This window comes from Ursus arctos, unplaced genomic scaffold, assembly GCF_023065955.2.
Source record: "Ursus arctos isolate Adak ecotype North America unplaced genomic scaffold, UrsArc2.0 scaffold_2, whole genome shotgun sequence".
In the NCBI taxonomy this organism is placed as follows: domain Eukaryota; kingdom Metazoa; phylum Chordata; class Mammalia; order Carnivora; family Ursidae; genus Ursus; species Ursus arctos.
The window spans coordinates 1,741,446-1,757,840 of record NW_026622874.1 but is presented as its reverse complement, the minus strand read 5'-3'; the positions used below and the strand labels follow the sequence as shown (position 1 = coordinate 1,757,840).

The window sequence follows — 16,395 nt, the reverse complement described above, 5'->3', positions numbered from 1 at the left end:
GGAAGCCTGAGTCTCCTGAGCGCGCTGATATTTGATTTGGGGAAAAAGAAGCCTAAAAATACCATTGCAGCACATTTTGCACCTTGCAAAGTATTTTTGCATGTTATATCTCAATTGCTCTCACGGGAACCTATGGTGTGTGTTTAAAGGCAGGTATTATTATCAGCATTATTAAGACCAGAGATCTCAGGGAGGTCAATTAGAATAATTAGAAGAAGAATAGGAGGACTTTTTTATACCACGGTTTGCTCTTGAGTAAATCATATGCAAAAAATATTCATTTGTGAAACAACAAACGAAAACTCTTATAATGTATTTCTCTACAAGACAATGCCATGCTATGAAGTGTAAGAGTCGTCGCTACTCTCCATTAATGCTGCCTGCGTGTTATAATCATTCCCCGCAGAGAAGGCATTGGGACCCCATTCACAGAGAAGGAACGTAAGCTTCAGACCAGAAGCTGGGGTTACAATCGTCAGGGCTGGATTCAAATCCAGCTTTAACTTCGGAGCCCGTGTTTTATCCCTTCTGGCCCAGCTCCTCACCGAGAATCTGGCATTGCAGGAGCGACATCTGTCCCAAATGCTGTCACATCGCCTCTCCAGGTGTCAGAGCGATGACACTCTTCCCACCCTCCGCTCTCTGAGAGTTCATCCTTCGAATAGAACTGTCAGATCTCGTTTTCTTGTCAAGTCACAAACAGCTGGTATGGAAATCATTTCCTTCTAAACTGCAAAACAGGCTCCCACTGTGGAATCCGAGTCGAGTCCTGAGGTTATACCGCATTGCTTTTTTTTCTCCTAATAAGCATCCGTCCCACCCACTCACTGAACTCTTGGCTGCATCAATATTCATTACGTTATTTAGAGAAAAAAAAATTAGAGAAGAAACAATTTGTGATGTCTCGCCTGATCACTGCCAAAGATGGACGAGAGGAAGGCCAATACATTCGGGCTGGCGCACAAGCGTTGAAACGCGCTTGGCTTCTACCCTTGGAGTCTCTGCTCTGCAAATGATGCGATGGGGTCTGTGTGATGCTTGCTGTGAGTCAGCAGAGGAACCCCGTGAAATGCAGATTCTGAGCTCTGCCAAGACTGATCTATGCTGTCCTTGAAAATCCGTTATTCAGGAAGTGGGAACTGAGAAGACCTCCTCCCCACTGTCCTGTGATTACCCCTCAAAAACTTACAGCAGAGCCTGAGGATTGGTGAGGTTTTGTGAATTTTAGGTGGCGTATCCAGAAAACCTAGAATGTCTAACCAAGGAGCTTATGAAGCCAAGCATTACCCCACTGTAGGAAGGAAGTCACACAGCACACCGTGGTTATGGAGGGAAGGATCCCATGAAATCGTACTGGAAAAGACTTGTAATTGTGAATGACGGCACTGAAACCAGACCAGCATCATGTTGCAGGGGAAGGGACGAGCCCAGGGGCTAGGACTCCCCTGGGGAGCCGGCCTCGGCCTTGCTGCTCTGCCAGCGAGATGCCAAAGGGCAGGTCATTCTCGTAGAGCCCCGCTACTCCCTTTGCAGAGAGGGACGGATGCCTGTATTGCTTCTGCACTGACTTCTTGAGAAAATCAAATGAGCGGAAACACTTGAAACCCCTACACAAATATTATTTACCATTTAACTGAAGAAAGGCCCCCATTTTCATATAGGGCCCAGGACGGTGGAAGAGCTGCCGTCTCCCTACAGGTGGTAGTGGTGACCTGTGCTTTTCCTCCTGCCGTCAGGTGGACCCCTGGAGGCAAGTACTCAGTCTCTTTCAAAAGTACGCATTGGACGGAGAACGCGTTAGATTAACCCTCGGAGCCAGAAATTCTCTGAGGGAGAGAACCGTTTTGTGTAGGAACGCACGAGCCCGGAGGCAGAAGGTGAAGCCCTGAGGTCACCCGTAAGCAGGAGTCAGGGCAACTGAGGACGGCGCTACACCCGTGCGCCTCGGATAGCAGTGGGAAGTCGCCGGAAAGAATGAGCTGTGGTAGAGAGAAGGGCTGGACCACGCACAGGAATGGGCAGGAGCCGCCGGCTCAGAAATGGTGAGGGATCTTCGAGGAGGAGCAGCCGAGGCACACGTCGGTTGTGCGCCCCCGATGGAGACCTCTGCCTCCCCGGCTCTCCTTACATCACCCCTGCTCGTCCGTGGAAGCGCTGGCGCGGTCGGGGTCAGCCGCAGCCGGTGTAAAGCCAGAGGTCGCCCTGAGGGCGTAGAGACCTGGGAGGCCCCGGTGTCTTGGGGAGCACGGCGGGGCTGCACCCTTGGGCAAGGCCAAGTGACTGCGGCGGACCCCTGAGTAATCACGGCCTCGTCTCTCCACCCGCTCCTCCTTCGGCAGGACAGCACCCACGGGTTGGTCCCACCTTCCTTCACATCACGACCAATTTTCCGAACACACGTTTTGCCTTTCCCGAGCTCCTCAGCCCGCCGCACCGTGGCTTTCCAATCTCAGCCCCTCCACTGGCAGGGCAGGCACTCATTGCACCCAACATCTCCCCTTGCAAGGCTTTATCTTACCTAAATTATCGATGGCATTTGACACAAGCCACCGCTCACTCTCACTGCAGACATTCCAGCCTGAGGGCGTCTGGCTGGTTCAGTCAGTCAAGACGCAACTCTTGATCTTGGGGTTTTCAGTTTGAGCCCCAGGTTGGATGTAGAGATTACGTTAATAAATGAATGAATGAATGAATGCTTTAAAAAAGAAAGGAAGAGAGAAAGAAGCACTCTGTCCTCTTGGTTTTCCTGGTTTCCACCACAGGACAGGCTCCTAGACCGCGTCCTAACTCTGGGCTACTCCCTGTCCGGCTTCTTTGCAAGCTGAATTTCCTCTAAGTCACTAAGACGTTGGTGCCCGTCAGTGTTCTTATGTGGGCTCTCACCTCCCTGCTGTCTTCACTTCAACCGGTCTTTCCAGGCTATTTTATTTTATTTAAAGATTTTATTTATTTATTTATTTATTTATTTATTTATTTGACAGAGAGAGAGAGGGAGAGCACAAGCAGGGGGAGAAGCAGGCTCCCTGCTGAGCAAGGAGTCCGACATGGGGCTAGATCCCAGGACCCTGGGGTCACGACCTGAGCCGAAAGGAGACGTTTAACTGACTGAGCCCCCCTAGGCAATTTCATATTCTCCCCTAGCTTCTGCGACATTTCCAGACCCTCGTATTCCCCTTCCTACTGGACACGAACACTTGGATGTTTCATCTTCTCCTCAAAACTCCAAAAGTGAATTCCCCTCCCTCCGAGCTTGCTCTCTCCCCAGCCCCATCCTGTTGTTGAGGCCAGAAATGGGCACTTCTTCCTCAGCGCTTTGGTCCTTCTTCTCCCTCAAACTGTCAATCAGTCACCAAGTCTCACTGATCCAACTTCCTCAGTATCTCTCTGATCTGCTCACTTCTCTTCTTCCCTATGTCCACACCCTTATTCACACCCCCGGCATCCCTCACCAAGATCATTCCAGCAACTTTTTAACTGGTCCCCTACCCCAAGTTTTGCCCCTTCAGGTTACTCGCTTAATTGTCCACACTACGGCCACAGTGATCTTCCCAAAATACAGCTCTGCGTTACTCCTCTGCTTAAAACCTTTGGTGGCACCACACACGGGTCTGGGGATAAATTTCAAGCTAGCGAACATGACTCTGAAAGCCATTCAAGGTCTGTCCTCTACAGTTCCCCCTGTTTCTTTGCTCCCCACTCCATTCCCTTCCCATAAAATGTGTCTTGTTCCTTCCTGTGTCTCCATTACAAACCTCTCAGTGCTCCACGTTCAAGATCTGCCATGGAGCGGGTGTGCAGTTTATCACTGTTGGATCAAGTCTGATCATGTGACATTCTCGGCAAAACCCCTTCCTGCTCAGCCAGGCAGGTAGAGTGCAGGTGTATTAATTTCCTAGAACAGCTGCAACGAAATACACAGACTGGTAGCCCCAGAAATCCAAAGTCCAAGTGTTGGCATGCCAAGTTCCTTCTGGAGACTCAGGGGAGATCCCTTCTGTCCCTCTCCCCGTGTTTGGAGGCTGTCGGCAATCCTAGGTGCTCCTGGCCTTCTGGATGTTTCCCCCAAACTCTTCCTCTGTCTTCACATTGCTTCCCCCAACCTCTATCTCTGGGTCTCAGATCTCCCATCCTTTCTCTTGTAAAGACACCTGCTATTGATTTAGGACCTTCCTAATCCAGGATGATCTCATCTCAAGAGCCATCCTGAATTACATCTGCAGAGGCCCTTCTTCCAGATAAGGCTCCATTCTGAGGTTCTGGATGGACACACCTTTTGAGGGACACTGCTCAGCCCATTAGAGGAAGATGTGGGGAAAATGTTTTATGGCCAGGTATAGGTCCTGCATGAGTCCTCGTGTATAAACCGCTTTCACTCGAGGGGCACCTGGGTGGCTCATTCAGGTAAGCTTCCAACTCTCGGTTTTGTCTCAGGTCATGATCTCAGGGTCATGAGATCGAGCCCCACACAGAGTCTGTTTCAGATTCTCTCTGTCTCTCTCCCTCTGCCCCTCTCCTTGCTCATGCTCAATAAATAAATAAATAAACAATAAATAAATAACTAAAATCTTTATAAAGTAAACTGCCTTCACTCAGTACTTCTCATATTCTAAAAACCTTAAAAATTCTCACCAATTTATCAGAAATTAAAACTTTATTTTTAAATTTTGCATTTATTTTATTATTAATGAAGTTTCAAATATGATCTTGTATATTAACCATTTTATTCCCTCATTTGTGAATAAGCTTTTCATGTGCTTAGCGTTTCTATGAAGTCATAGTATCTTTCTTATAAATAGGGATAGGCTCTTTATATATTAAGGCCATTAACATTTGTGGCATACTTTTTCTCATTTTGTGTCTCATCTCTCCTTCCTATATTGTTTCATATAAATATACACAACTAATGAATCATCGAGCCTTACATCGGAAACCGGGGATGTACTGTATGGTGACTAACATAATATAATAAAAAATCATTATAAAAAAAAATCTTAGAAATCATTTATGTCTCACGTTTAAAGCAATAACAAATCAACAGTTATTTTGTTTGGTTTTTAAGACCTTATTTATTTGAAAGAGAGAGAGCATGAGCAGGGGGAGGAGGCAGAGGGAGAGGGACAAGCAGAGTCCCCACTGAGCAGGGAGCCCAACGTGGGGCTCGATCCCAGGACCCAGAAACCACGCCCTGAGCCGAAGGCAGACACGTAACGACTGAGCCCCCCAGGCACCCCTCAACAGTTATTTTAGATTGTCAATTTACATGGTTATCAGATAACCCCTCATGAGTTTAAATGTCTCTGAGTCAAGACTTATAAACGTGAAACACCAGGAGCAAGACAAGCCAATCTAAAATCTGGAGCTAAGATTACAGCAAGGACCACAAAAACCATGGCAGGCACAGAAGATACGGCGGGATCCTGCTAGTGCCAGAGGGTGAGCTCAGAGATTCCCGAGAGGCAGTAACCTAAGTTAAACTCTCCAAAGCTTCGTGTCATTATTGTAAGTCCTTGAGTCCATATAGTTTAGGAGATTTGGTCTAATATATATATAAGCGGCTGAAGTATCCTATTTCTGAAAATGACAGTGACATGATATTCTCAAGGTTTAAAAACCTAACTCTAGAAAGGTACTTCATGGCAGTCTTGCAGATCTTCTTTAAAAGATATTTTCCCAACCCTACCGATTCAAATAGGGGTGGGGGAAAGGGGCAGCTGTTGGTCAACGGATACGAAGTTTCAGTTGTGCAGGATGGGTAAGTTCTAGAGACCAGGTAATCTAGTTCCCCGTACTGCACGTACACTTGACGTTTGCTAAGCAAGTGTTCTCGCCATTTGCGGGCACACACACCAGTCGTGACTGTGAGGTTATAGAGCAATCAGTTAGCTTGACTGGTAGTCATTCTACAGTGTATATGTGTATCAAAACAGGGTATTTTATGCCTTAAATCTAGACAGTTTTTGCAGTGTAGCTCCACAGAGCTGGGCAAAATGCCAGTACTGACAGTGTTCGTTGCTGAGATGCTAATAGTTTTCGAGGTTCCTTGTAAAGTTTTTATGTTAAGTACCTATTGCTCTTGTAAAGAAAAACGCACAGAAGGTGTTTTTACGCGTTTGCTACGCGAAACGAGAGAATTATTTAACATCCACCGAGTGACGGGGAAACGAGTCCTCTTCACTGCAGTCATCAGTGGCATCCTGCAAGGTCCCCAAACCACGTAACAAAGCAAAGAGCTGACGAAAGGCTGCTGGGGGCACCCACCTCTTGGCACAGGGAGGAACCGTGTGCGCTTGGGTCTCAGTGCACGGTAGACAGTGCTGGGCTACCGGAGGAAAGTCTGGGCTGGAGAGAGAGGGTCTGTCATACGCTGTGGGCCAAAAGCCACCTCAGTGGTAACCCTGCTTAGCTCCCGAAATAGAGAAGCGACTTCTTTATCCTGGAACGAACGCCACCTGTGCCCCTCCCGTTAATGGGCTTGGAAAGCCTGAGCTTCGGCAGTGAGAGCGTCTGCGAGGCTAACCCTAGAAATGGACCAAGTCAGAGGAACTCAAACTCCCTATTAATCGAGTGGGTGGGTGGTCGCAGGCGAAATGAGTGACTTACACTCATGCAAGGGCAACAAAGACCTCACGGTGCTCTGTGACGCGCCAGTCCTCGTTCTTGGGGACCCAGAGCCCTGCGCGTAATGCTGGTCTTAACTTCCTCCTCATTTTCACACTTAACTCTTAAATTCCTAGATGATCCCAGCCACGATTTTGGAGACTTCATTGATGCGATCGACAGTTCCAGACCCGAGCTACCCTTTAACACTCTAGAGTCTGAGACTAAAAAGCTGAGTCATCGACCACCCAAGGGCAGGACATCACACTTACTGACATCCACTAGCATCGGGTATGTGCCTGGTATGGTTTACACTCTAACAGCTCTTCGCGGTACTGTTAGGGGTTCTTTTCTCCAGACCGCGGATGAAGGAACCCAGTCTCACGAAGATCAAGTTACCTCTCACGGGAACAAAACACGAGTGAGGAGCCCTGTTCACAGCCAGGCCTGCCTGACTTTGACGTGTGACGCGGGAGGAGAGTGCGAGGCACTGGACCAGAAATTGGAAAAGCAAGGTTTCCAAGACCTTGAGGATTTTCAGGAGTTCATTAAACTGGGGAATAGGGTTGGTAGGAGTCAAAGGGAATAAACTGAATTTATTTGTTTTAGTAAATGCTATCACAGACACCATGAATCCCCACTGGCCAGCTGTACATTGAGCCTGTATTTCAGCCAAGTGCTAGAACGGGAGGATGCAGTGATGAGTGGAATGGGACATGCAGCCTCATGGAGCACGGCTAGGAGGCAAAAGTACCGTTATTCAAGCCTAAAAATATGTGTATAATTAACAAGGGATATCAGAGCTCAGAACTGAGTGTCTTACTGGAGCGTCTGTGGCAAGCAGAATAATGGCCCCCAAAGACATTCAGACCCTAACCTCCAAACCTGTGAATATGTTATGTTACACAGCAAGGGGGGGATTGAGGATTTAGGTAGAATTCAGAGTGTGAATCAGCTCACTTTAAAAAAAGGGAGATGATCCTGGATTAGCTGGCTGGGCCCCATGGAGTGACAAAGGCCTTGAGTGGGGAAGAGCCCGGAGTGTCAGGGAAGGAGATGTGACCAGGTCAGAGGTCTGAGCGATGGGACTGTTGGCCTCAAAGGTGGGAGCGGACATAAGCCACGGAATAGAAGGCAGCTTCTAGAACCTGTTAAGAAAACAGATTCTGGGGGCGCCTGGGTGGCTCAGTCGTTAAGTGTCTGCCTTCGGCTCAGGGCGTGATCCCGGTGTTCCGGGATCGAACCCCACATCAGGCTCCTCCGCTGGGAGCCTGCTTCTTCCTCTCCCACTCCCCCTGCTTGTGTTCCCTCTCTCACTGGCTGTCTCTGTCAAATAAATAAATAAATATATCTTAAAAAAAAAAAGAAAGAAAGAAAGAAAACAGATTCTGTCCTAGAGCCTCAAAAAGGAATGCAGCCCATCTTGGTTTTATTTTTTTAAAGAATTATTTGTTTATTTTTAGAGAGAGAGCACGAGGGCAAGGAGTGGGGGCAGAGGGAGAGGGAGAGAGAAACCCAAGCAGACTCCACTCTGGAGCCTGGAGCCTGATGTGGGGCCAAATCCTATGACCCCAAGATCAAGACCTGAGCCGAAACCAACCCCTCTTGATTTTAGTCCAGTCTGACCCACTCTGAACTTCTGACCTCTGGAACTTCATAAATGTGTATTGTTTTAAGCCACTGATTTGTACCAATTTGGGGTAATTTTTTACCACAGCAATAAGAAACTAATACAGAGGGAGGTCCTGGAAATCTTCTGTTAGGTGTGGCTCTGGACTGAGACCTGAAGGAACCACGCAGACCACCCGGGGAAACAGGTAGAGGGAGGGGTCCAAAGAGACCTCACAGAGGAGGTTAGGGCAGCAAGGGGAGGTGTGGCGGACGAGCTCAGCAGGCGTTTGAGCAGGGACCAGGTCAGCAGCTTCAGCATACAGATCCTTCCAGAAACAATGGGAACCCACCAAAGAACAGCTTACCACCCAAGAGGGCATCATTAGAATGTGCTGAACACAACACAAGAATGTTGCTTCATCTCAGATTAGCGCCTTCCTCACTCCACTACTTTATTGCACACGGTACTTGGAAGCACGAATTTATATGAACCAGACACACTAAAAAAGACCAAAAGGCTGGGAAGATGTTACATGACACATTCCAAAGTCGATTCAAATGGTTTTATACATTACCCCCAGACACCCTCTCCTCCCATAGAAATGAGTGATCAAAAGATGACACCACTCCCAAGGCTTTCAATGGCTTGAGATTAGAGACAACAGTAACACAAGATTTGCTTTCACACTGAAATCTAAGTAAAATTTGGAATATCAGGTTGGGAATATTCTGTGAACCTTTAAATGTGGTATGACATCTAGTGGCCAAAGTTACTAATTTCCTTTTCTTTCTTAGCTTGGCTTAGGCACCCTCGTGATACAATGTACACTGAAGCCAGTAAATATCCAGGAACTGATGAAAATGCGTTCTCTCTGCTCTCCTCGGAGCTTGCAGTCTGCTACAGCGTGTGCAGGAGAGACGAGGATTGCGTGACTAATACTGGATCTCTCGCGCTGTGTAACCATCCCGCCTTGGAGCAGGAGTGGGGGCAGCCAGACAGAAATGGGGCCAGACTTGGGATCCATCAGTGAGCAGGCGATGAGGCTAGAGCGTGGCGATCGACAGGCGTGCTCAGCCCTGAGACTGGCACAGAGTAGTAGCTCAGTAAATATCTACCACTATTCAATAACATTTCCTCGAAGCTGCCGAATGCCGTGGTGGCAAGAGGAGAATCAGCGGAGTCCCAGCTACCGCTGGATGCCAGCTCCTGGGAGTGATAAAATGGTGAAGCGTTAAGTCACGGATGTTAGCAAGCATGCATTTCATTAGGGCTGCAACGTAAGCTTCAGGTGTTTCCCACATGACCGTCAATTGGGCGCCTTTAGAGAAATTGCTCATCTTCTCTGCGATGCTTGCCCAATTGTAAAATGAGACTAAAAGACACTTCACAGAAATTCTGTACAGATCAATTGAGATCATGCATAGTGAAGAGATTTTAACCCTAAAATATTACGCTCATTTAAAATTTGGCAAATTGTCCAAAGGAAATGCTGAAAGACCTAAAATCCTAACCCCAGGCAGCCAGACTGTGCAAGAAGATCGTCACAGTCAAATTACCAAATGTATCCATTTACCAAAAATGTCTTCACCTGTCATCAGTCTTGATTACAGGTAATGATAGGTATTTCTTCCTGAATTTTTATATTTCCTAAGCTCAGTATTCCTGATGGAAACATCTCCGTTTGTTGTGTCTCTCAATTCTTGATGTTAATTTCTGCTTTGCTAATATTTAGGCAGGTTGTCTGTGTGTTTCAGGTTTAATCACTTAACGTTTGGGTTCATCTCACATTTTATGTGTGTAGCTACAGTTTTTCAAACTTGAGGTATGACTCATTGATTTATTATTATAATCCTTTCCTTTCTGCTTCTTTGAATATGTTTACCGATTCATTAAAATCTTTGCGTAAACTGACCGGGCTGGACTATTTTACATGCTTCTTGTTCAAAATCGAATTTCAGAATTTTATTAGTGAGAGAGTTTGGGCAATTTCTGATGTTTTACTGATAATTTTGAATTTAACTTTAACTGAATCGAAATTTAAATTCAATTTGATTTTAAATTCTGATTTCCTTAGGATGCTTTTGAATAAAAATGTAAGTTTAATTCATTTAAATTACATGTAATTAAAAATAATTTAAATGTATTTAAATATTTTATTTGGATAATACATTTTAAATTTTCATTTGAAAACTTATTATGTATGATATAATTATTTTATTTTACTTTAAGCTTGGTGTTTCTGGAAAATTAAAAAAAATAAGCCTCACATACCTTTTGAGAAATTGGCATAATAATATAACAATTGTGTACTGAAAAGAAATAGAAATAACATTTTAAAATTTCCAAATGTCAGGGCGCCTGGGTGGCTCAGTCATTAAGTGTCTGCCTTCAGCTCAGGGCATGATCCCAGCATTCTGGGATCGAGCCCCACATCAGGCTCCTCCACTGGAAGCCTGCTTCTTCCTCTCCCACTCCCCCTGCTTTGTTCCCTCTCTCGCTGGCTGTCTCTCTCTCTCTGTCAAATAAATAAATAAAATCTTTAAAATAAAATAAAATTTCCAAATGTCTAGAATAAATATCACTACACGGGGCACCAAATTTTAGGTTGGAAAATGTCCTGGAAATGTTTAATTTCATACTGATTTCTGCTCAGCATTTTTACCAATTTTGGGGGCAGTTTTAGTTATACTAACTAGTTGAGTCACTATTCACAATTTCACCCTCAATAACTAAAAATTGAACATTTGTGTCAATGCTGTTAAAACCACAGTTTTAAAACTGGGTTAAAGCCGGTCAGGAAATGTGGTCACTGTGGAAACTTGTCATTTGCTAAATTTGGAGAATTGCCCTGCAGACTAATTCGAAGGCACGTGACCAACGTGAGGAACGGCAGAGGGCGCCAAAGAGCACAATGTCCTCGCGTGGCCACACTTCTTACACTTCCTTCAGTAAGAAGTGAGTGGCACCATGAACTTTCGGGTTAATTCGAATTTCTAGTCTTAGCTACCACTCCAAAGTGGATTGGTTTAGTAATTTTACATGATAAAAGTATATATAATCCAATGCTAAGGCTTTAAAAAGACCGATAGAGGAAGAATGGGCTGGTAGCCCCGTGGATGGTTCTAAGTGCACCCTATTCCGCGACCTGAATCATTCCGTGATGCTGTCCACCCGCTAGAGGGACTCGTCAGAACACATTCCCAGCTGCGTTCTTGGCTTAAGTGCTGTTCCTGAGATTCGGGCACAAACAGCCCCGTTGGTACACATCTGAGAACACAAGCAGAGAAGAGACGGTCCACTCTTACCTTCCCAGTGAGGGAAGATCTTTGTGTCTCCCACAATTTTCGCTAATTGGTGGTTGAGAATAAACCAAATCCATTCACACTTACTGAGCCATGAACACATTCAAAGTTAAATATAAATGTCCTTGGCAACACTGTAATTACAGGAAATGTTTTACGAGGAAAAAAATATTCCCTTGAACAGGGTTTGTGCAAGATTGGAAGGAAATCTACTGAGAGCGTTCAAAATATGGGGATAGAAATCCAAGGCCTGGGGAAGGAAATTGAATCGGGTGCCAGAAGGGCAGGGAGGAGCTGGGCGGGAGGATTTGTTGGGGCGGATGAGTCATGGTGTTGGAAAGACTGGGATCAGACGATGAAGGGTCCTCACTGAGGTCTGCACTTGACTCTAAGTCTGAGAAGTCTTATTTAGGGTTTTTAAAATTCTGGGGCAGTCACTAGTGTGATTGATTTATTTATTTTAGAGAGAGAGAGAATGCATGAGCAGGAAGGGGCGGAGGGAGAGGGAGAGAACGAATCCTCAAGCAGACTCCCCGCTGAGTGCAGAGCCCCACAAGGGGCTTGAAAATCAAGAGCCAGATGCTTAACCAACTGAGCCACCAGGGTGCCTCCTGAACCATTTTTTTCAAATTGCAGATTGAATCCATTAGGTTCTGCTTGGGTGGTTCCACAGTGCGCTAGTGCTGCATATCACCCTGCAGGGCCCCTGGGCTCCACGACGCTCTGCAGCCCCGCGCAGCCCCATTTCCTCCTGGCTTTCAGTGCCGCAGTCACTGTGGCGTCCAGCTCTGCCCTCGCCATGCCATATCCTGGTGTCCGACATGCTGTTCCCTCTGCCTCACACACGACCCGAGCCCCCACGCTCCGCCCCCGCCGCTGCCTTGCTTGGTGGGGCTCGTGCCTGTGCATTCTTGAGCTTTGCGCGGAAATACGGCTTCTCCAGGAAGCCCTCCGGGCCTGCGTCCCCATCCCCCAACCCAGAACCCCCCCCCCCGCGCCCATCTTCCCTGAGCACCATGACCCCCGCATCGCATGTGTGTTCCTTCTGCCACGTCTGCCTCCCCCCCAGCTGCAGACTACCTGAGCTCAGAGCCCCTTCACTTTTCCGCTGCACGCCAGCACCACTGAGTGCAGGGCGCCCGTGGTAGGTGTCCAGGAAATGTTTTTGGAAAGAATGAATATACTGTGGTGAAGCCAAAGTAACTGTCTCCGCTTGTAAAGATCGAACCCGAAGCTCGGTGAAAAAGGAATCTTCCAGAACGCGGGTGCTGGCATTCGGGGGACTCAGGTGATGCGGGGTGAAAGGTTCAGGCTGCGTGAACTCCAGAGCCTCAGAGCTGCAGACCTTCGCGGAGGCCATGGTGCATCCTCCCCCACCGTCCGAAGGTGCCAGAAGGCGGGCTCCCAGCAGAGGCCAGGGCTAGGGCCCTGTTTCCGGCAGGCCAGGCCGACCCTGAGCCCAAACAGGATTCGCCGCTGGCTCCTGGAAACGCGAGCGCCTGCGCCTTCCTCGCCGCCCCCACCAAGGCCGGCAGTCCTTCCCCGCTTCGGGGCTCCCTCCTCCTCCTGCTCATTAGACGTCCTTTCTCCTTCTCTCGCGTCTCTAAGGGGTTCGTAGGCCCTGGAATGCCTGGGACCCCCAGGTGGGGCTGGGAGCGAGCACCACCCGCGCCCAGGTGTCGGAAGGAGGAGGAACCACCTGCGGGCTGGGAGCTGACCTGCGGCCACAGCTCCGTCCTCAAGCACCAGAGCGTCTAGAAACAGCCTGCTGCGGGGACACAGCCCCAGCTGCTCGCCTTCGTTTCCAGGGGCTCTACGCGTCTTGCGGACGGATCGTAGCACGTAGTCCTATCTATCGTTGCACAATATGTACAAGTCCCAAATTGCTACGTTGTACACCTGAGACTAATGGAATGTTAGACGTCAGTTATACCTCAGTAGTAATAGTAAAAAATACCTGGGGACGCCTGCGGCAGAAGGGGGAGAGGCTCTGCGCATGTGAAGCCCTAAACTTGGAGCGGCTAGCGTGATGTTTCAGGGAGCGTCTTCCCTGTGATGGCTCTACTTTGAGCTAACTTTTTAAAATTCTAGAATGAACATTATATCATAATGGGTTTTGGTGAAAAGTAGGCTCAGATCTCACCAGCTGAGGGATCTTGAACAAATTACTTAAACTTCCTGAACTTCAGGTGTCTTTGATCTCTTTTCCGAGGGATTAACCAAGAGAATGGGTTAACCGGACACGTGCATGTGGCGTTCCTTTCCACCCCCAGCCCAAGGACGTGCGCATGGTACAGTCCCATGTGCGAGGGTAACAGTGGCAAAGGTGGGGCCTGTGGGGCATGCCGAGTGACAGGCCAGGACTGAAGCTCTTATCCCCCAGCTGTGGGGTGCTAAGGCGCGGGAGTCGAAGGCCCCAGTGGAAGGGGGTGCACTGGAGACACACTCTATCAGGCATTTGAGAATAAAAAGCAAAGGGTAATTAGAAGGACTATGGAGTTGCGTAGCTATTGCTGGGGGCTATGCGATCCAGAAAGTAAAAGAAAGGCTCAAGTTGATTAATCATCAATTAAAAGCGAAGTATAAAATCCAGAGGGCCTCCTTGGAAGACTCTTCTCTCCTTCCGCTGGAGGACAGAGGAGACTGAAGACCCGGGCCACAGCGTAATTACAAGAGTACTAGAACTGCAGAGAAGGATGAGCTCTCAACGTAGCCCTGTCTGCTATGCTGAAGTCAGTGTCCTGGCTGGGAAGGACTGGAACCTGAGGATGGGGTAGGAGCACCTGGGTCAATTAATTTGAAACTCTTGAGCCCCTAGGTTCCCTTGAAAGACCTGGTCTGCTCTTTCCAGGGGAAAGCTAGTTCTTCCCCTCACCTGAAGCTTATGCAGAGACATTCACCCTACAAGGAGACGGGTCTCCCTGCCTCACATATACCACGCTTTTCCCACTGGCCATTATGCTAATAACCATATTTAGGGTATGACATCACCCAGCTGTGTAAACTGTGACCCAAACCTGGTTGTTAGCATAAAGTGGCCAGTGGGACGGCTGCAGGACCTAGCAAACTGTACCCTTGCGGCCAAGAGAGAACATACAGGTCTTGATTCTAAATGTGCTGGGTGGGAGGTGCATGTGGTGGGAAGACACAGAACATAAAGGTAGCTAAGGGAGAAGTTATTGATGGAAGAGCATTTCCCTACTGCAAGGATTTGGTATCCTGGCCAGGAACATAGAAGATGATGCCACCGCCGTGATGCTAGCATGGCTCTTGGAAGCTCAGACAGAAGCCCCACCAGAGCTGCTCTGCCAGATATAAGAGATTTGCTGGAGAGTATTAACATAGCCTCAGATACATGATATATGGCCCAGGACCTTGCAAACGCATTCCTTTCCATTCCTGTTAAAAAGAACTAAAGACGTTTTGCATTCACTTGGACTAGCTGATACAAGGCTATGCTAATTCTCGGGCCCTCCGTCATATTATGGTCTGGAGAGAAATACATTGTCTGGACATCCCAAGTAATAGGGCCTGGGTCCCCTCTATCAATGATACGATGTGGATTCAATCAGATGAGCAAGAAGGAGCAAGTACGTTGGGAGCTTTTACGAGGCACATGCTTTCCAGAGGTGGGACATAAATCTTTCAATGACTCAGGGGCCTGCCTAATCCATGAAGCTTTCAGGAGGCAGTGGCCCGGGAGTGTTGCAACATCCTATCAGTAGTCAAGGACAAACTCTTGCATAGCACACCTCCCACCACAAAGAAGGAACCGCAATGCTTGATTGCCTTTTTGGGTTCTAAAGATAGCATATTCCGCACGTGAGAATATACTAAAAGACATATGAATGTGTGAAGGAATATCCATGGGGGCAATTCAATGGGATGCAGGTGAGGCATGGGGCCCAGCAACATGAATTCCAGCTCACCAGGCCCAGCTATCCCTGGGCTATTGCCAATGTCCAAGCACCGGACCGAGACGGATGCCAGAGCCCTGATAGCACAGAGTCCTCGGGGAGGCCAACTGGTCACCCAGGGGCCGTAGATGCCCTTGGCCTCAGTTACTGCTGGAATAAGCTGCGATTCACCTGACTGTAACCTACACACAGTCTGGACATGAGGATATGAGGCTGCATGCAGGGCTTCAAGCAACACCACTGGGCACTGCTCTGTGTTGGCTTTGCGGCAGAGAACTGCACTTAGCTTTATAGAGCCTGAGCCATATGCCAGGCTCTGTGCGAGGTGCTGGGGCTGCACAGACAGGCACGGTCTTGCCCTCAGTTGTTTCATGGCCGTTGGGGGTTCCTTTGGTCCTGGGGACGGGGTAGCAATGTTCCAGCATTAAAATGATTTCACAGGCTAACTGAGCAGATTCTGAGCTCAAGTGACATCATCATTCAGTGGCTAATTCGGGACTGGGAACCAGAAGCTTCTATTTTCACTGATGGTCTGACTCAAAATAAAGTGCTTTCAACCATGTTGATCAGATAAGCCAGTCTCATTGGTAAGCAACATCTTAAGGGCACTCGATGAAGAAAATAAGATAGAATGAAATAAAGTTTGAACTTCAGCTTTCTACCTTGTGCACGGGAGTGTCGCCGTCCCATCCACAGTGAGTCCTATCTAGGAGGGGGAATTTTGGGGGTCTGCAGCAGCAGGAGCCCCCCTTCGACACACAGCTCCTGTCTCCCGCACAGCCGCTGTGAAGCCACGAAGGGCAGGCACAGTTCCCCGGAGGAGTCGTTCTTCCGGAACCCCTCCTCTCCGAAACGGACACACTGATGAAGATGTCCTTCCACTCAAGCCCCCCCACCTGCCCCGACCACTTCTCTGAGGGGTACACACTTCACTTCCCACACCTGTTTCCCGAGAATAACAGCTCGT

The 16,395-nt window shown here is 48.1% G+C and overlaps 1 protein-coding gene across 1 annotated transcript in view; it reads left to right on the top strand.

The window, feature by feature from the left end:
* PLD5 (phospholipase D family member 5) overlaps positions 1 to 10,185 on the top strand; it is a 385,783-nt gene extending 375,598 nt beyond the window's left edge. The window contains exons 10-11 of the mRNA XM_026487593.4: positions 6,735 to 6,888; positions 9,004 to 10,185. Of these exons, the coding sequence (XP_026343378.1) occupies positions 6,735 to 6,888; positions 9,004 to 9,013 (164 nt within the window). The 3' untranslated portion in view covers positions 9,014 to 10,185. The remainder of the gene's footprint in view (positions 1 to 6,734; positions 6,889 to 9,003) is intronic.
* The last annotated feature ends 6,210 nt before the right edge of the window (positions 10,186 to 16,395 follow it).